At 39.0% G+C, this 21,880-nt stretch overlaps 1 protein-coding gene across 8 annotated transcripts in view; it reads right to left on the bottom strand.

Moving 5' to 3' along the window:
• The window catches only part of AKAP13 (A-kinase anchoring protein 13), a 347,162-nt gene that overhangs the window by 62,663 nt on the left and 262,619 nt on the right, over nt 1–21,880 (bottom strand). For 5 of the 8 annotated variants that reach the window (XM_032175851.2, XM_032175850.2, XM_032175854.2 and 2 more), the window contains 5 exons: nt 20,225–20,595; nt 17,443–17,496; nt 13,619–13,684; nt 11,311–11,503; nt 6,228–6,336 (listed from right to left, as the gene is read on the bottom strand). In XM_032175851.2, the coding sequence (XP_032031742.1) occupies nt 6,228–6,336; nt 11,311–11,503; nt 13,619–13,684; nt 17,443–17,496; nt 20,225–20,595 (793 nt within the window). The remainder of the gene's footprint in view (nt 1–6,227; nt 6,337–11,310; nt 11,504–13,618; nt 13,685–17,442; nt 17,497–20,224; nt 20,596–21,880) is intronic. The other 3 variants (XM_032175859.2, XM_058427184.1, XM_058427183.1) reach the window with 2 other exon arrangements.

Consider the following 21,880-nt stretch of genomic DNA (forward strand, 5'->3'; position numbering starts at 1 on the left):
TGAAACCCCGTCTCTACTAAAAATACAAAAAATTAGCTGGGCATAGTGGTGAGCACCTGTAAACCCAGCTACTCAGGAGGCTGAGGCAGGAGAATTGCCTGAACCCGGGGGGCAGAGGTTGCAGTGAGCCGAGACAGCACCACTACAGTCCAGCCTGGGCGATGGAGTGAGACTCCGTCTCAAAAAAAAAAAAAAAAAAAAAAAAAAAAAAAAAACCCTTCTACTGATCCAATCTCTCCTCCCAATACATTCTCACTATGGTCAGCCTGAAGTGCTCTAATCAATTATTTGATCAATTTAATCAATGTAAATGATTCCAATTCCCTCAGGCAGAGGCCCAAATTCCTCAGTCTTGCTTTCCACATACTAATTGACCCAGCTAATTCCCAGTTTCTTTCTGGTCCAAACTTTAATATTACTTTTCCTCAGTCAGCCTTCTCTGACCCCTTAGGTCTATCAGTCCTATAACATCAAATGTTTAAGTTGCTGCATTTACCATTTTCTGTTAGATTCACTTATTCTCATCTGTAAATGTGGTGAGGAAAGGAACCCTACCTGTGAGTTCACCCCTCTCCTACCACTGTCTAGCCTGGTGTATGGAAAAGAGTAGGTACTCAAATATTTACTGGATAAACACATTAATAAATGAACTTCCCTTTGTCAGACTTTCTGGAATCTCAATGTCCTAAATGAAATGAGAGAAAAAGCCCTGTACCTACCTATTATGAAAGCCACTCCACACCCCAGATAAATGCTAAGTGACATCACTGTTTGCTGTTGCAGCTACTCCAAGTAACAGATCAAAGAAATGTTGGTACAAATACACACTAGTTTCTCAGGCAGTTAGAGTCTTGTGCAAAAAGTAAGATACTACTGTAATGTGTGTTCTGATGTGCCTCCAAATGTGAAACAGATTTAGAAAATGAAAATGAGCTGCCCGTATTACTCAGAATCTAAGAACATCTCCTTCATGTGCCACAAAATCATGGATCATAAGGAAAAATCTTATGTGATGAGTATCTAGAGTATCCCTGACATACAGAAATTTCCAACATATATAAAGGAAATGTTCTGGTAACACAATTCAATTTTACAAGGTATTTGAATTAAAGTTTATATTTATATATGCATTTAATGAACATGCATGTTTTCCAACCTTACAATTTAATGAAAATGTCAAAAAGAAGTCTGATTACATTTTTGTTCCGATGTATTTGTCAATGTTATCTTTTCCAAACAGAACTGTGCTAAGAATATATATAATGTATTCATACACACACACACACACACACACACACACACATTTCAGTAAATTCCCGTCACAGTTAGAGAGAGAAGAAATCCAGAAAACAGAGATAAAATATCCTCAATAGCACTGATGCCTAACTTTCCAGAGGCCCACCTTGATCTTTGGTCACACAGATCCTTTACCTTTTTAAAGATCTGGTACAGATATATAACTGCCACAGTTCAGCTCTCAAGATGGCCTTAGCTGTCACAGTCTAATGCATGCCATACAACTACAAGCTACTACTCCCATCAAAACATGCTTAAGAAACTTGGAAGACTCACATGCCATAAACAAAGGTGTAAAAATGACCCCAAGGGAAACTGCCCTTCTTTGTGATACATATAGAGTACACCTTCTGAAATGCTTGGGGTCAGAAGTATTTCAGATTTTGAATTTTGGAATATCTGCATATATATGATGAGACATCTTGGGGAAGGGAACCACATCTGAATATGAAATTCATTTGTTTCATATACAGCTTATATACATAGCTTGAAGGTAATTTTATATAATATTTTACATAATTTTGTTAAGGTCTTATATGTGGAATTTTCCACTTGTGGCATCATGTTGGTGCTCAAACGTTTCAGATTTTGGAGAATTTCAGACTTTCAAATTAGGGATGCTCAACCTGTAACAAACCATGCAAAATGAAGGGGAAAATGAAATCTCATTAAGAAGCATATGAAGTTAAAACATCTAAAGGGTATAATTCCCCTTTCAACATTATCACCACTAATGTGTTTCCAGGGATGCAATCAAGCAGATTCTCTATTATTTGAAGCATCTTCTAGGTGGGAGCAATGAAAAGGTTAAAAACACAGCCATAGAAAGGGATCATCTGGGTCGGGCACGGTGGCTCATGCCTGTAATCCCAGCACTTTGGGAGGCCGAGGCAGGCGGATCACGAGGGCAGGAGATCGAGACCATTCTAGCTAACACAGTAAAATCCCGTCTCTACTAAAAAAATACAAAAAAAATTAGCCGAGTGTGGTGGTGGGCACCTGCAGTCCCAGCTACTGAGGAGGCTGAGGCAGGAGAATGGCGTGAACCTGAGAGACAGAGCTTGCAGTGAGCCAAGATCATGCCACTGCACTCCAGCCTGGGCGACAGAACAAGATTGTCTCCAAAAAAAAAAAAAGGATCATCTGTAATAACTGAATTCTATACATGTGCAAATAAAATTTATTTTTAAGTTCTATCAAGAAACCATCTATGTTTCCCAGCACAGTGGGAGAAAAAGGCCCCACACAATCTTTCTCTGATGCAAGGAGGAGAAATGCTGTGAACACATTCCGTGGAGAAGTTTCTCTCAGGGCAGTCCTCCCAGGCACCAAGCCTCATGACACAGCCAGCACCTGTGCTACTGCGACCCCCTAAAAAATGGCCGGCAAGTCACGCTCATCATATCCCACCCTTCGAATTAAGATGGTAAGTCCAAGACCGGAGCCACTGCAGCTTTTCCTGTCCTCTGTGGTTCCTAAAGAAGCTACTGCTTGCCTACTTTCCACCCCAGAAAGTGATACAGAAATATTTTAGTCACCCTCTCTATTCAGTATTTTCCTTTACATCAATAGATTTTTTTAAAAACAGATCCCAGCTTAGAAATAATGCTACAAGTTTGTCTGTTTTTCTAATCTAGCAAATGACCGAAAAAAAGACATTCTGGACAACAGCTCAGTGGAAATACACTTTCAGAAATGCTCAAGTTTTACTGACAGCTGTGATAAACTGTGGTCGAGGAAAACTAATAATTTCTTTAGAATGAAAAAGAGCACAGGTAAAAGCTGGAAAGCAGTGAGATTAGGTTGAGTTTAGAAAACATTCTGTTCCTAAACAAGCACGCTCATAATAAACAGCCAAGTGCAAGACAACAAGGGACAATGTCCTAGCAATGGTAATGTTTAACCTTGCTTAAGCTGTGGGCAGAGAAAAATGGACCCTGGCACTGTTCTGGTTATTATGAACAATCACACTCCACAATGACAGCATGTGCTCATTATATGACAGAAAATATGCTATGGACTTCAAATGAAGTCAGATTTAAGCCACATCACATTATCATCCCCATTTAACAGCTGAATTGAGGCAGAGAGCTTCAGTAACAAGCTCAAAGTAATACAGCCACTAAGTGCTTAAAATATCAGTTAAAATATTTTAAGTGTACCAAACATTTTAGGCTTTAAAAATCACTGAAGATTTTAATTATGACACTATTTCAGTTAGGGAGACTATGACCATAGATGAATCATGCTGAGTATTTAAGTGACTTGGAATTGAACACTTGAGTCTGGAGCAAATTATGAAGTATCAGTTATCCCGAGGCTTAAGGCATACCACACACACTTTAACACAAGTTTTAGTCTTCTCTTTAGTCAGAATTTTAACATTTCCAAAATGATGTATTATGTTTCTAGTGCAGAATAACAAATACAGTTGGGAAACTATTTTAATTGTATATAGGAGGAACTAAGGAGAAGTAGTGACATTAAGGTTGATGGGTCCTTCTGTTGCAGCATATGCTATTAGGAAGGTATGTGGGGCTAGCTATCATTCCAGCCTGCACGAAACGCACGCTACAAATCAGAAGGAGGGTATTACATTTGGATGAAAGGAATAAACTCTTGCTTGAAGCTCCACTTTTGACAGCAGTCTACTACTGAAATCAGGTTCCCTAGGTGAGTTAAGCAGAAAAATTCTCAGCAATGGGAAGAAAAGCTCTATGTGTCAGAACCTCTAGAATAGTGCTTTGGGGAGTTAGCTGTATTATTTATGGTGTTTGGATAGCAACTGAAAACACAGTCAAAAAGCACCTTGTTTTGTGAAGGAAAAATAATGAAGTGCTTCATCCACAAGGAAGAAAGCATGTCACAAAATATAGGAAAAAGGTCTCTCTATGGGACACATTCTGTTGGTACTAGGTATCTGTTGCTGTAGAAGTACAATATCCACTATGTCACCACACTTGCTGGTCATGGAAGGAGGGCACACTCAGCTGAAATGTCTCACTTAGAGTACCTTCCTGGCCTTCTCTGGCTACTGAGTGCTAGCATTCTGGCTTACCAAATTCACTGCAAACTATTCAATTGTAATTTCCATTCTATACAAGCCAAATGTCTAACTCAAAGCCAAATTTAAAAACAAATCAAAACAAGCAAAAACAGGAAAAGCTACTTCTGTCACAGTTCTGGGGGACATATCTTTGAAAATAAGTCTTCATTAGACACCTTTTGTCAAATAGGCTAGATTTGTATTTGAAATATTAATCACATGAAAACAAGAAAAAAGTTAACTGAATCATCCTTTATGTCTTTCTCTCTCTTTTTTTTTTTTTTTTTTGAGGCAGTGTCTCACTCTATCACCCAGGCTGGGATGCAGTGGTGCCATCACAGCTCACTGCAGCCTTGACCTCCTGGGCTCATGATCCTCTTGCCTCAGCCTCTGAAGAGCTGGACTACAGGCATGTGTCACCATGTCTGGCTAGAGTCAGCCATTATGTCTTAATTCCACTGTGAAAATTTTAAAAATTAGGATCCCAGTAAGTCATGAAGTGAGATGGAACATCCCATGAATACAGGGCATCTGCTTCTGTCACCAACTCTTAAACTGAATTATATCAGGGAACAATGAGGAAACCCCATAAACACCAGGAGAGTGTGTTTATTTCCTTTGCTTCAGCCTCCAAGACACATGGTCTTTCAGCAGCAAAGAACATAATGTATCACTCACTCCCTCTTTGATGAGAATTTAATCTTTATATCCAGATCCCACACAGCAACTACTCATAAAAAAATCAACATTTAAAAAATAAAAAACGAGGCTTCTCAAAGAACAAGTTGCCTTTTTTGTGACAAACAACACTGATCCAATCCAAGTATGTTTTTGAGCATCACAAGGCCCTGTGCTTATGGATGCCATGACATCTCTACATAACTTCCATCGCCGGTTGATCTGAACCCGCATACAGGTCCACTAACCCCTTTCAGGTGTAATCCTACTGGCCTTCACTCAACTAAATCTCTGTCTCAGTCTTGCTTTGTCCTTCTTGAGCTTGACATTGTAGAAAAGCTCAGGTCAGTTACTGTGCCAGGTTTCTCCACTGACAAATTCATGGAAGACAGAGATCAACTGAGGAACTTTTTAGATTAAAGGGGTCTAAAGAGACATGACAACTTAATTCAATGTATATTCTTGATGGAATCTTGGACCCAGAAATAAGTGAGAAAATTCGAAATCTGAGTAAGGTGTACATACTAGATAACATAATTTTATCGATATTAATTTCCTGATTTGGATAATTATACTATGGTAATATAGTACTACCATAGCATATAAGAGTACCTTAAACTCTTATATACTAATGCTGGCACTCAGCGGCCAGAGAAGCCAGTATATGGTACTCATACACTATGGTAATATAAGACAATATCTTTGTTTTTTGAAAATATACACTAAATTAGAGGTAAAGGAGTGTTATGGATATAACTTTCTCAAGTATTTCAGAAAAAAATCTTTAAGGGGAGTGATAAAGAGAGGGAGAGAGGCTGGCGAAACAAGTATTCTAACATTTGAGGACTGGAAGTGAAGAATACATGGGAATACTTTGTACTATTTTTGCAATTTTTTTCCCAGTGTATATTATTTGTAACTATTTTTCAAGTCTAAAATTATTTCAAAATAAAAAAATTTTAAAAAGTGTGTCAGATTTATGCCCACGAATACAATAAACTTAATGTATTAAGGATATTTTTAGGTAAAAGGAAGAAGATCTCAACATAAAACCCTATGCCACCTTTTCTGTTTAAGTGCTGAGCCACTCAAAGAAGCAGTAAGCAAATTTTGGCAGGTAATGTTAAGGGTCTTAAAGTGAGAAAAATAATAGGAAGAGTGGTTAAGATTTAATACATTTAATTTTTTTAAAAAGTAGTATACTCACTGTCCAATCCAGGATGGCTGATTGTCATTAATGAGATGGATTTTGTCAATGGAGAGGAAATGGCTGATGTACAGTAATTAAATCCCTGCTGCTTAGATCTGTGACATATCTGTGAAGTAAAAAAGTAAAGAACAGGTTGTAAGCATATGCTCTCATATTTCTAGATAAGCATAAAACCTTGTAATTAGACCTACATAGTAAAATAAGGCAGTAAAGAAGGGGGTGAGAGCACAGGGCTTGTGGTCAGACAGACTTAGGTTAATGTCTGCTCCTGCTACTTAACAGCTGCTCGATTTCAGAAAAGTTACTTAGCTTTTCTGAGGCTTAGTTTTCTCATCTGTAAAACAGGGATCATTAGAGTATCCATTCTTTACAGTGGTTCTGTATCCCTCATAGCATCTAACAATGTTTCAAACTTAGTAAGTACTTAATAAATATCTGCTGGATGCATAATCACTTAAAAATAATTTCACTGGAAATATCAAACTACATACAATACTTGTTCTTTGAAAATCTAAATATTTCTTCATACAGATATAGTAGAATATCAGTAATAGTATTCTGATTTTGCTTTATTTTTATTTTATTTATTACTTTTTTTTTTTAGACAGAGTCTCACTCTGTCACCCAGCTGATGTGCAGTGGCATAATCTTGGCTTACTGCAACCTCCGCCTCTGGGTTAAAACGATTCTCCTGCCTCAGCCTCCTGAGTAGCTGGGATTACAGGTGCGTGCCACCACTCGCAGCTAATTTTTGTATTTTTAGTAGAGATGGGGTTTCACCATGTTGGTCAGGCAGGTCTCGAGCTCCTGACCTTGTGATCTGCCCGCCTCGGCCTCCCAAAGTGTTGGGATTACAGGCGTGAGCCACTGCGCGCAGTCTATTTTTATTTTTGAGACAGAGTCTCACTCTGTCGCCCAGGGTGGAGTGCAGTGGCATGATCTCGGCTCGTTGCAACCTCCGCCTCCCAGGTTCAAGCGATTGTCCTGCCTCAGCCTCCTGAGTAGCTGGGATTACAGGGGTGCACCACCATGCCCAGCTAATTTTTTGTATTTTTGGTAGAGACAGGGTTTCACCATGTTGGCCAGGCTGGTCTTAAATCCCTGAGCTCAACTGATCCACCCACCTCAGCCTCCCAAAGTGCTGGGATTATAGATGTGAACCACCAGGCCTGGCCTCTGATTTTAAGTAATAGGAAATTGAGATTCAAATAAAGTGTCTTAAGATCACAAACAAAACAACAGTGTATCTGGAAAGAAGCCTAAATCTCTTCCCTATCCTCTTCTAAGATGATACTGATTCTACATGAACATAAAGGTAACTGAAATTTGATAATTTAACTCTCTCAGTAAATTCACAGCAGCTCTGAGACCATGTAATCCAACCACCTGCAGAAGTTTCTGGTACAATATCCCTGAAAGACAGTCATCTAGTGCCCACTAGCACACTTCTGGTGATAAGAGCCCATTCCAATTGTTAACTGACTTTATCATTAATCCTTTCCTTTCACAGAATGAAATCTGCCTCCTTATGACTCACACATGTTGAAAGGGAAGCAGCAAAAAATCCGTTACTAGCATGAACTTGACTCAATTAGGCCAGACTTCTGATTATTTAGAGCTTGTTTCATGTGTAACCATGGCAGCTGAGGCAAACAGTTGCTATGTTTCAAATACAACTGTGAGATCTAAAAAATGACCTCAGTGAAAGGCAGAGACTTTTAACAGGAAGTTGGCTGCAGGCAACTCGTCCAGATCAGAGTGAAACAAGCAGCTCAAATACCTACTCTGAGGTTCCATACAAGATAAAAACTATGGGTAAGTAGAGATTCCAGGAAGGCTAAGCATAGCAAGGCACTAAAACAACAACTTTATCTAGAAAGACTGAATCAGAAAGTCCACTTCAGAAAGACAGTCCATTTTAGAAACACATCAGTGGTAGTAACTTCTTACTAAAATGCAGGGTTATCTGTCAAATTCCTGGAAATATCCATCTTAGAAAAGGTATCACATAAATAATATTAAGAAAATTAAATCATTCTTATTTCCTCATTGAAAACTCATCTACTCCAAAAACCTGGAAAAAAGTAGACAAATTAATAGCCAGGAACTCTTGAGTTTAATACTGTTCAGCTAATAGCCACTTACACGGCCTTAGGCAAGTCATTTAAATGAGCTTGAGCTGAATCTGATGGGATATATCAGTCTTGGTCTATGATTCTGTTTACAAATCCACAATTTTGGTATTTTACCTCATCTTGTAAATGATTTCCAAAGGATTCTATAAATTCAAAGTGCAATTTATTTTAAAGATTTTTTCACTGATTTACCCTTAGCAAAGCTGTGCTCAGTAGCCACCCAAGGATTGTTCCTATTTTTTTCTTCCTTTTTCTGTTACCATTAGGCTAAGTAAATCTAAATCACTTGCTTCAACAAGCATATTCTTCATATTCCTATTTTTTCTAACTCTTTCTGAAGTATCAGAACAAGTAGAAAAATTTTTAAAAGGGGCAAAATTCACTCTTCAACTGATTTTCATTATGCCTAAATCTCTATTCGTCTGGTCTCACACAAGCATAAGTGTTACAATAACTACTAAGATAATCCTTCAGTGTCAAGTTTATATTTGGTCATGTTAGTGCTTCGTAGTAGGATGTAATAAAAATTTAAACTTCTACACAAAGTCCTACTCAGCAAATCAAGGAAGAGGCTATCAACATTTTTGTTTAATTAGAAATGTATCATTAGATTTTTGCCTCAAACTCCAGTCATCTATTCAAAAACAGTTTTTTTTTAATTATAAGTCTTTCATTTGGAGGAAATAAGATGCATCCCAGAATGCTTTCATAAATTAATCACTCTTCTGACCCAAGAGGAAGAGAAAAGACTTGCAGTGAGGTACAATGCTATAAAAGCAAATAATTTGAATTCTCAACTCAAAACCTCCCTGAGGAATTGTCAAAAGTGGTAAGTGATAATGAGGACACCCAGAAGATGAGAACTAAGAAATCACTTTGATTTGGCTGACATGGAAATCCATGACCTTCAAGACAGGAGTTTCAAGAGACTGGTGGCAGCAGAAATTAAGAGATGATTAGGTGGTGATATAGAGAAGGCAAAGGCCAGGAGCAGTGGCTCACACCTGTAATGCCAGCACTTTGGGAGACTGGGGCAGAAGGATCACTTGAACTGGGGAAGTTGAAGCTGCAGTGACCTGTGATGGCACTACTGCACTCCAGTCTGGGCGACAGAGTGAGACCCTGTCTCTAAATAAGTAAATAAATAAAATTTTAAAAAGAGAAGGCAGGGAGCATAGATGCTCTCTTAAGAATTCTGGTAGGCATCAGAGTGAACACGCAACCTACAGAATGGCGGAAAATTTTTGCAATCTACCCCCCTGACAAAGGGCTAATATCCAGAATCTACAAAGAACTTAAAGAAATTTATAAGAAAAAAAAAACCTCCATCAAAAAGTGGGCAAAGGATATGAACACACACTTCTCAAAAGAAGACATTTATGCAGCCAACAGACACATGAAAAAATGCTCATCATCACTGGCCATCAGAGAAATGCAAATCAAAACCACAATGAGATACCATCTCACACCAGTTAGAATGGTGATCATTAAAAAGTCAGGAAACAATAGATGCTGGAGAGGATGTGGAGAAATAGGAACGGCTTTTACACTGTTGGTGGGACTGTAAACTAGTTCAACCATTGTGGAAGACAGTGTGGTGATTCCTCAAGGATCTAGAACTAGAAATACCATTTGACCCAACAATCCCATTAGTGGGTATATACCCAAAGGATTATAAATCATGCTACTATAAAGACACATGCACACGTATGTTTATTGCGGCACTGTTAACAATAGCAAAGACTTGGAACCAACCCAAATGTCCATCAATGATAGACTGGATTAAGAAAATGTGGCACATATACACCATAGAATACTACGTAGCCATTAAAAAGGATGAGTTCATGTCCTGTGCAGGGAGATGGATGAAGCTGGAAACCATCATTCTGAGTAAACTATCGCCAAGGACAGAAAACCAAACACTGCATGTTCTCACTCATAGGTGGAAACTGAACAATGAGAACACTTGGACACAGGGCGGGGCACATCACACACCGAGGCCCGTTGTGTGGTAGGGGGTTGGGGGAGGGATAGCATTAGGAGAAATACCTAATGTAAATGACGAGTTAATGGGTGCAGCAAACCAACATGGCACATGTATACCTATGTAACAAATCTGCACGTTGTGCACATGTACCCTAGAACTTAAGGTGTAAAAATAATAATTTTAAAAAAAAATGAATTCTGGTAGGGATGGGAAGGAGAGAGAATCAACTGACATTTCCTGGAAGATGTAGTAAGAAAGTTTTGTTTTTTATTTTTTTCCTACAAAGGAGAAACTTGGGATATGTTTTAGAGAACTGGGAAAATTAATAATGATATGTAGCATATTTCAAGATTCATTTTACTATTGAGAGGGTAAAAGACGGTCTCAGATAAGAAGGAAAAACTCAATTTAATATCCCGGATACTTTCCTAATTTTAAAAAGTGTGCCTTGATGGAATATTTAAATCTATGCAGATTAATGGTATTCTTTATTTTTTCTTTTTTATTTTTAGAGACAGAGTCTCGCTCTGTCACCCAAGCTGGAGTGCAGTGGTGCAATCACGGCTCAATGCAGTCTTAAACTCCTGGTCTCAAGTAATCCTCCTACCTCAGCCTCCGAAGTAGCTGGGACTACAGGCACAAGCCACCATGTCCAGCTAATTTTTAAATTTTTTGTAGAGATTGGGGGTCCTGCTATGTTGCCCAGGCTGGTCTTGAACTCCTGGGCTCAATTGATCCTCCCGCCTCAACCTCCCAAAGCACTGGGATTATAGGCATGAGCTACCATGCCTGGCCCTTTTTAATTAAGTGCTGAAAACCTAGTTTAGTGCTAGATTAAGTATATCATAAAATGGGTAAGTAATCATAGCTACTAGCCTTATACTACCAGAAGCCTTGCCTTCTATGTTCATATTTTGTGAAATACATTTTTTCCAAATTAGACATATTTAAGACTTACCTGCTGATCAAACATCCTATGTTCTCTCTGGCCTGACTCCAGGTCCTCTTCTGAAAGTGACACCAAAGAGTCAATCCGTTCCTCACCACTGAATGGGTGTCTGAGCTCTTTGGCATTTGCAGAGCTTACTTCTAGAGACGAGGATGGCTTGTTTCCGATACCAGCTCCTCCTGTCAAGCCTTCTAGACTGAAACTGAACACAGGGCACAAAAGTTAATTCATTCTATTTCTGGGTCTCAAAAACAAAGGAGGACACAAAATCCCTTTGGGTATATCTCCCTTGTTTGTGTATTATTTCTATGTCAGCTAGCAAAACTGTCTAAAAGGGCATGGCACAAAGAATACCACCTACCTTTCCCCCACAGATCTTGGAATACTGAGAAAGAATACTGCACTTAGATTTTCTCACTGCATTAAATTTATCCAAATGTTGAACCACCTAAGATCACTTCTCAGATTTTTTTCTATACACTATATGGACAGATCATAGTTATCTGATATTTTATATATGTTTTTTCCTTGATCTAAATAATCTTTGTGAATCTAACTCTACTAATGCCAAGTAATTAAATGTCACAGAGAAAATATGAGCTTAAGTAACTTTCAGAAGGCAAACCGGGTAACTTGCCCTTATGTCCATTAAGTGGACCTTTATAATTTTACGTTCAAGTTGACCTTTATAATTTTACAGGTATGCTTTCACCCTAGAAAACCCAAGTGTTACTCATGAGCATTACCATCTACGCAACCTGGCCAAACTACTGCTGACAGGCTTCTCCAGAATTGTTAGTTGCGACAGGCACATACAATACCTTAATGAACAAATGCTGAAAAGCAACCAGGTCTAAGAGTAGAAAGAGTTGTAATTTTTTGCCTGGATATTGGTAAAGGGAACAAAGGCAATCAGGATTTGGCATTTTAAAGAGGATTCCTCCAAGAAAGATTCTGTGGTTTGCAGAATGAAAAGCATTTTCAGTAAGCAGAAGGCTACAGAGACAGGTTAGTGATTTAACCTCCTTGGGTTGCTAACTAGAATAATTCACATCTGTTACAACTGCAGCGGAAACTTCTTTAAAATAACCAATATCTCAAAACATAGCTGCAGCTGACCATGTTCTCAGCTAACAATGAGCTGGAATTCAATCTGAAGGTATACTGAAGCTACTTAGTTACCTCCACTCAAGGAAAACTGTACAGAAAACTGCTCCAATTAAGTTCATACCTACCAGTCCAGGACTTGTATTTGCTTTTTTTAATTTTTATTTATTTATTTTGGTTTTGTAAATAACTTACGAACTGAAGCCATATATCTCTATTTTCTCTAGTAGGTAAATTAAACAATGGATATGTTTTTCTTCAATATAATAGAAATCATGACTAACTACAAGTAAATGTCTCTGTAAACCTCATTTTCTTGCTTTTCCGTTTTTTTGTTTTTTGGTTTTTTTTTTTGAGACAGAGCCTCCCTCTGTTGCCCAGGCTGGAGTGCAGTGGCGCGATCTTGGCTCACTGCTACCTCCATCTCCCGGGTTCAAGTGGTTCTCCTGCCTTAGCCTCCCAAGTAGCTGGGAATACAGGCACCTGCTACCGTGTCTGGCTAATTTTTGTATTTTTAGTAGAGATGGGGTTTCACCATGTTGTTCAGGCTGGTCTCCAATGCCTGACCTCAGGTGATCCACCCACCGCAGCCTCCCAAAGTACTGGGATTATAGGTGTGAGCCACCATGCCTGGCCTGTAAAACTCACTTTCAATACCAGGGATAAGAAGAAGGGCTAAGTGAAGAAGAAATTACTTGAAAAGCCTAAGAAAACCAGATCTATGCTTACTGCAAAACTTAATTCTGAAAATGTTTTAGTAATTAAATCTGGCTGTTCAGTTGAGAGAAGAATATGAAACGATGAGGAGTCTCTGAATTTGGAATCTACACAGAATGGTGGATTTAGAAGCATAATAGAAATCAGTGCATCTTATTAGTTGCCTTGGTTCTTTGATTGTTTTCTTCGGGTTCCAAGAATTTTTAGGATCTGAAAATCAAGACCGACCAAAACAGAGAGAGATAAATCTGTGCAGAAAACATCAAATCTATGGCCATTTGAGACACACAGGATGCATCACCTGACTCTTAGGCTGCATCCCTTCAGTTGAGTTATTGACACCCATAGCAAAGGCAATGAAACGCTGTGCTCACAGACAAAGCAGGCTGCACATATGCATCCCAGCCACACAGAAGCCAGCTCCAAGCCAAAAGCCCTGATGGCATATTTTATGGTTCCCCATTTGGTGGCTGGACACATAACAATATCATACCTTCTGTAATTAAAGTCAGCACTCAGGCCAGCAGAGTACTGCACACCAGAGGGGCACCAGCTCATACTGGGGATGACATCAAAGACAGAAACAGAAATGCAGGGAGAAAAGAGGAAACAGGAATGGGGTTATTAGGTTTAAAAATGAAGGGCATAGTTAGAGACAGACGGATTTATTTGATCAACAAAAAATATAGGAATGTAACATTGACAATTTTTAAAAAGGCTATAATAAAAAACCATAGAAACTTAAAAATGTTTTCCTGTCTAGACAGTGTTGTGGAAAAGACTGTGGGTTCTTTACAGTATCACCAGTTCAACCTGAAACCCAAAAATTCCTTCTAGTGAACCATGGCAACTACCTATGGCTTGCTCTTCAGACATGAGAGGTATTTCAAACTCCACCATTGGGTACAATCTCTCAGTACATCCCATACTCCCATATCACCCTTACCACAGTATCTCTAATCCTAGACTTTTTTAAAGAGACAGTGACAAATTGTGCTCTGGTGGGCTCATGGAGTCATCAGTTTTTTTTTTTTTTCATGTGTTTCCATTACGGATCCAACCAAACCAGACAATTAATTAATAGATTCTGCATGATAAGATACTTAGTCAACACTGGCATCCATCTTCAAACCCTACTCACTAGGCTGTTACGTTAAAGCATATATCACTGATTATATTATTTGCTTATATTTTAATGACAATGAAAATCCCCCCCAAGACAGAGTTTCACTCTTGTTGCCCAGGCTAGAGTGTAATGGTACGATCGTGGCTCACCGCAACCTCTGTCTCCCGGGTTCAAGCGATTCTCCTGCCTCAGCTTCCTGAGTAGCTGGGATTACAGGTGTGCACCACCACACCCAGCTAATTTTGTATTTTTTTTTAGTAGAGATGGGCTTTCACCATGTTGGTCAGGGTGGTCTCAAACTCCTGACCTCAAGTGATCCACCTGCCTCAGCCTCCCGAAGTGCTGGGATTATAGGCTTGAGCCACCACACCTGGCTGATAATAAAAATTTTAAAAAAGGAATTATATGGCACTGCCTTAGAAATGTATCTTTTTAATTTCAAGTTTGTTTCCATCTTTCCTGCAAGATAAAAAAAAATCCATCTGATCATCTACTTCCTTGAATATCCCAGTAGGGGTGTTTACTATCAAGCAGCAGGGACAGAAAATCTGGGGTTGGAAATGCTAAGTAAACACCACTAGCTAAAACAATAATCAATTCAAAATACTGTGTGTTCTATAAAGGAAACTGCATGGAAACGTCGGGATTTTTATTAACAAAAGCTGTCATTTAAAAAATACGCTGCTACCTGGGCCATAAAGTTCTAGGTGATATGCTTTTGTTTTCTGAGAAGAGATAAAAGCACAGCTTGTGGACAATAAAACCACTCGGCTCCCTCCAGAATCTTGCAGATGGGAAGACCTGGCACCAAAAACACCTATATTGGATACATCTAATAACTTTGTTTTGTTGTCAAGTGGGGTTTTTGGCTGGAGAAAGGAGACAAGGAAAATGGTGGGAGGATGTAAGAGCTACCCCATGGCTCTTTTAAAAAATCTTTACCGTATCATTTAAAACTAAATAGTACAAAACATTTTAAATCAGATTAAATTCGTGGTATAAAGCTTACAAGTGCAGAAGCAGAAAGTAAAAATACAGTGGAGACACTTCGCTGGTCTGGTAAGTGGGATGAGACTGACATAATTTACTTGTGTGAGGAGAAGATACATATTTTACAAACACACATAAGACTCAGAAGTCCATTCTTTGACATTATTAACTTAAATTTTAAACTTCCAGTTAATAAATAGGCATATTTTTACCTAAATATCCAACTTCTTTTTTAGAAAAAGAATGTGGCAAATCAGTAAGTGAACATACACTGCCAAACCATCATTCTTAAAAATAACCTCCTTCTACAGATTTAAATGTTCCTTTACTTTCAGGATATGACAATGATGTGGAAGACTGTGAGGAGATTTAACACGAAGAGAGTGAAAAACAATAGGGAGACAGGAAGACAGACATGATAGCTTTTTTTTTTTTGAGACTTAGACTCACTCTGTTACCCAGGCTGGAGTGCAGTTGCACAATCTCGGCTCACTGCAACCTCTGCCTCCCGGGTTCAAGCAATTCTCCTGCCTCAGCCTCCTGAGTAGCTAGGATTACAGGCACATGCCACCACACCTAGCTAATTTTTGTGTTTTTAGTAGAGATGAGGTTTCACCATGTTTCCCAGGCTGGTCTCAAATTCCTGGGCTCAAGCAATCCATCTGGCTCAGCCTCCCAAAGTGCTGGGATTACAGGCGTGAGCCACCGTGCCCGGCCAAGATATAACAGCTTTTCTAAGGAACCAGGAAGGAAGTTGCAGATGGTCTACAACATCTGCCCTTTCTGGTAACAGAAAACTCCTTTCATAATTAAGAGTATTTTTGAAAGCATCGTCATTTCCTCAATTCCTCAATTAGTAGGGATATTTAGTAGTTCTTCGGCTTTGAGATTTGGAAAGTTCTAGATTAAAAAACAACAATGTCCCTCCTCCTGCCTTATAATACCTGTTGTAATGTTTCGATTTTACAAAATTTTAAATTAAACATTACGTTCTTCCTACAAAAATAAGTTTCACGAGGGATGAAACTGGCTGGAGTTGTTGATGACAGGCACATCTATACACTAACTCGGACGCATCCAGCAATCTGTCGTCTCCCACCTTGTCATCAGGTGCATGTTTTTAATAAGCTCATACTGAAGAGCTTTAATAAAGACCCAGACAAACGTATCTCCAAAGAACCGTCTACTGAAATACTTATTTAGTAGAGATGGGGTTAAAACTTATTTAACAACTTATTTTCTGGAAGAACAATTTCATAGGAATCATGATTATCTGAAATTCATGAGAATATCTGAATTTCAGCTCAATTTCTTGCCTAAAATCTGGAATTAAAGAAAGCATCCACTTGAAAAAGACAAAGTAGGAAAGATCACTATTTGCCTACTTGCCAACAAACAGGTTCAGCTAATAGTTAAAAATACTTCTTTATAAATGCCTCCTAATGTGAGAAACTAACAGTAATATAACCCTAATTTTTGGATTTCTAAATATTTTTCTAAACAATGGAAGAAAAGGTCACTAATGACTTCTAAAGAAAATCCAATGGAAAATTTGAAGCAAATTAGCAATCTGACTAGAAATTACTTCTCAGCTTACAAATCATTTATTTTTAGCTTCAAAATATTACTTGACAAATACTAATTAAGGAATTCAAAGGCCAAGGAATGAACTTACGCCTCTGACTTGCTTTAAGAAATGACTACATCCACAATGGAATGGAAAATGCCAGGTGGTCTAGTAATAAAGTCTTTCATTACATTATTAAACAATGTGTTGACAATACTTTAGGGCCTGTGCACAAGCACACACACATTCCTGGTTTTTCTTTTGTGGAGAAAAAAAAAAGTACTCCCCAGGGTCCATTAAATAGGCATGACATAGACAATTCTTCGAACTCTCCTAGAGAAAGCTAGGTGAGACCCTATTATCACAGTCATCTGAACAACAATAAGCACAAGATTTTAAAAAATTAAAAATAATTTTTAAAAAAGATAAAATAGCATAAAACTTCAAATTAAAGAAAACATTTCATATAAAATGGATACTGGCAATTACTAAGTACCTATATTTTATTTGCCTGAATTAGATGGGACATTACTTAAAAGCAGATGGTCCAATCATGGATTAAGCAGAATGAGATGCTTGTTAGTATATGCTCAGAAGTGACATGGTTAGTCCATCAAGTTAATGAACTCTGTACCTTCTTCTATGAATGGGAGGTCTCCTGACAACATCCCCGAGAACTCGCATTGAACTGAAAATGAATGGTGAAGCGGTCAGTGTTGCAGGTGAAACAAAATGGGATACAAATGCATGAAACATACAGACACCACACTGGGGAGAGAGACACTACTCAAAGAGAAATGGCAAGGGAAGAGAATGAAGGAATGTGGAATGAGAAAAACATCAGGACCAAAAGGGCCTAACAATTTCTGTGGAGGGCTACTTTGCTCCTCCCCTTGCTCCAAGGAGTTAATCAGATGGCAAAAGTTATAAAGTTTATTAAATTATTAAAGAATCAGAAAAAAATTACTACTCAAAGCTTTAAAGGGGTTTTTCTTAACACTTTAAAATTCAGGTTATACTACATGCAGGTAATACCATAACAATTAGTCAAACTAATTAAAACCTCACTCTTATTCCATTATCTTCAGAGGTATTAGAACAGTGGTCCTAGGTAAGCCCTAGCAGTAAATTCAAACAGGAGATCCCATGACATTATGCAGGATAAAAATAAGTAGAGTTCTAGTCTCAGTTCAGTCTAGAACTGAACTGAGATCACCATGTATGGCAAATCATTTATTCTGAGCTTCAATTTCCTCATCTGAGCTACATGACAGAGACAGTCACATGGAGCTCTAAAATCAAAGTTGTGACAAAGGAACCCATAGTGGATTATAAAGAAAAAGGGATTGTATAGAAAATAAACCCTCATTCCTTGATGCTGTTATCATCTAAGATAAGGCTGTCCTGCCAAAAAAGTTACATTTGCTTCAAGAAGAGAATTCTGGCTGTAGGGATCATTCACCATGCTCTTACATTTTCTGTTGCTCTGAATGCCTAAATAAAAAAAGAGTACACCATGGGCAAAACTGGGAAATTACTTTTTATATAATCTAGGGTCTCAAACATATATAAAAACAAGCTAGCAGAAAAAGCATGCTGCTTATTTTTAAGGTTAGCATCCTACATGCCACCATAGAATAATATGGAATTATAGAAACAGCATTTGACTAAGAGATCAGAGACTTTGGATAAATGATGCAAACTACCTGCACCAGTCTTCTCATCTGCAAACATGGGGATAATACCACCTGACTCATGGAGAGGACTGAAAAATTATATCAGATATGTGTTATAAAGAGAGTCTGAAAAGATTAGCAAATTAGGAAAGTGTAAGAAGGTGTTACTGTGAGCTCCATGAAGGCAGGGACTTTGTCTTGTTTACCTATCTCCAGAACCTAGAGCAGTGTCTGGCACATAGTGAGTGTTCAATATATGTTGGCTGAATAAATAAGGGAATGAAGGTGATTAGACAGCCATAATATTATCAGGAAGTTGAGAAATTTGAGCAAATAATTGCTACAGCTGAGCTGTTTATAACAATTATTATTATTACTATTATTATTATTATTATTTTGAGACAGGGTCTCACTGTTGCCCAGACTGGAGTGCAGTGGTATGATCATGGCTCACTGCAGCCTCGAACTTCTGGGCTGAAGCGATCCTCCCATCTCATCCTCTCGAGTAGCTGGGACCACAGGCATGTACTACCATACGCAGCTGTTTTCTTTTTTGCAGACATGGGATCTCCTATGTTGCCTAGGCTGGTCTCAAACTCCTGGGCTCATGAGATTATATCAATTGTTTTAAAACAACTGTCAGTCTCATCCTTTATCGGTTTTACTTATTAGCAAAGTAGCTTTGGAATAAGCACACTCTTGTAAATATAGTAGGCACTACCATACTCATTCTTTAAAGCTAAAACCATCTGCTTACATTTGTCTAGCCAGCCAGCAGTCAGAAGTCAAATTCAGGCCAGGCGCGGTGGCTCATGCCTGTGATCCCAGTACTTTGGGAGGCCAAGGCGGGTGGATCACGAGGTCAGGAGATCGAGACCATCCTGACTAACATGGTGAAACCCCGTCTCTACTAAAAATACAAAAAAAATTAGCCAGGCATGGTGGCGGGTGCCTGTAGTCCCAGCTACTCGGGAGGCTGAGGCAGGAAAATGGTGTGAACCCAGGAGGCGGAGCTTGCAGGGAGCCGAGATTGCGCCACTGTACTCCAGCCTGGGCAACAGAGCGAGACTCCATCTCAGAGAAAAAAAAAAAAGTCAAATTCGACATATCTTCATATAGCCTGCTTCCAAACTGAAGGACTGATACTGGGTGATACTTAATACAAGTTCCCACCTATGAAAATCCCAACAATTTAATGGTATGTAATGAATGTAATGAGTCTTATATCCTCTTAAGGGTTAAACAATGGTAATTTAGACTTTATCAAAACTTTCTGTATTAGAAACAGAAGGTTTTAATTCTCAGGAAACACTCTGAAAAACTCTGATGTGTTAAGACTGTAAGACTTCATGTTTGTTTCTTAATTCAAAGTTGACATGAAACTACTGCCTCCAATATTTTCTCATTCATAAGTTTCATTAATGTGGTAAGAATAAACGTTCCCATTTACTAAACACTCATATGACAATCACATTTCATTGTATTATTAAAAATAATAATGAAGGTATTTTACAGATGAGAAAATTAAAGCTTAGAGGGGTCAGGTGACTTGCCCAAGGTCATCTACATAGTAAATTATGGAGCTGGGGTCTGAACACAGATTTTCCTGATTCCAAAGCCTATATTCTTTCTTCTGTACTATGGGGTCTCCTAAATTCTTTTACCAACAATAATACAAATCAGAAGCTTTTCAAAAGCAAGCAGACACTGAGACACTACACAAACCACCTCCCATCTCACCTCCGGTGGTTCATTTCTGCATCGCTGGCTGCATTTTTCCCAGGCCCCCAGCTGTGCCTCCGGAAGGGGGAAAGAGAGCGCATGGAGCTCCTTAGGACAGAGCAGTTTGCAGGCACTTCAGTGATACTGTCCATCTCCTCCTCCTCCACGTCACCTGGGTCAGCAGGCTCACTCTCACTTTCTCGACCCTCAGCTCCCATCCCATGGCTGTAGAATCCATCAAGGCTTTGCCTATCTCTTGACCTGTTTGGCTTTAAAATCTGGGAGAGAGACACATCACTGCCATGAGAAGAATGTCGGTCCAGTGAAGCCGTGTCATCGGTGGATGAACTGGATCCGGTGATATCACAGGCCAACTGCTCTTCCTCTGGCTGTAATGGAGAGAAAGCACGTATGGTTGAAGCCAGCAGGGCCAATCAGATAGCCTCAGTTATTCTAGATCAAGCCAATGGCTTCTCAGTGGATTCCAGGCAGGCAAGATCATAATTGGCTTCAGAGACTTGTTTTTTTAATAGGATAATCACAGTTGGATTCAAATCCCCCCTGGACTCTAGAAGAGAAACAGTCTAGATCTATCCTCTTTTTTTTGTTTGTTTGTTTTTGAGACAGAGTCTCACTCTGTCGCCCAGGCTGGAGTACAGTGGCTCCATCTTAGCTCACCACAACCTCCGCCTCCCGGGTTCAAGAGATTTTCCTGCCTCAGCCTCCCAAGTAGCTGGGATTACAGGCATGCACCACCACGCCTGGCTAATTTTTGTATTTTTTGTACAGACAGGGTTTCACCATGTTGGCCAGGCTGGTCTCTAACTCCTGACTTCAAGTGATCCACCCACCTCAGCCTCCCAAAATGCTGGGATTGCAGGCGTGAGCCACTGTGCCTGGCCTAGGTCTATCCTCTTTTTATCCTCTTACTAGAGGTACTAGACTAGAAGTACATCATTTTTTCTTTCTTTTTTTTCCAATTTGAGACAGGGTCTCACTCTGTCACCCAGGCTGGAGTGCAGTGGTGAAATTACGGCTCACTGCAGCCTTGACCTCCTGGGCTCAAGTGATCCTCCTACCTCAGCCTCCTGAATGGCTGGAACTACAAGCATGTGCCAGCATGTTGAGCTAATTTTTTGTGTGTATTTCTTTTAGACACAGGGTTTCACCATGTTGCCCAGGATGGTCTTCAACTCCTGGGATCCAGCAATCCTCCTGCCTTGGCTTCCCAAAGTGCTGGGATTACAGGTTTGAGCCACCATAACCAGCCCATTTTTTTCTTTCTTTAAGAGGAAAAATGTCAAATTTATGTTAGTACTTTCAGTCAATACCACCAACTGCAATGAAGGGAATCCATTTGTCTCTGGGTTTTTTGTATATGAAAACTAAATTCATAATGTGTTAGGTTTAATTATTTTTTATAAGCTTTAACTGAAAACAAAGCAGTCTGCTTGGCTACAATAATAATGTGCTGAAATTAATATTCCAAAAGGAAGTCTGTGGTTGTTTTTAGTGGCCTTCTGAAAAACGTGGAATAGCTTATGACCCCACCTAAAGTTTGCCACAAATGCATAAGTACCTGTTACAAATATCTAAATGGAAGAAAGCTATACATTTTTCTCATTTCACTGAGAACTGGCTGAGTGTTATGAGGCCAAATCACACATTAAATAA

Source organism: Hylobates moloch, unplaced genomic scaffold (genome assembly GCF_009828535.3).
Source record: "Hylobates moloch isolate HMO894 unplaced genomic scaffold, HMol_V3 SCAFFOLD_14, whole genome shotgun sequence".
NCBI lineage: Eukaryota > Metazoa > Chordata > Mammalia > Primates > Hylobatidae > Hylobates > Hylobates moloch.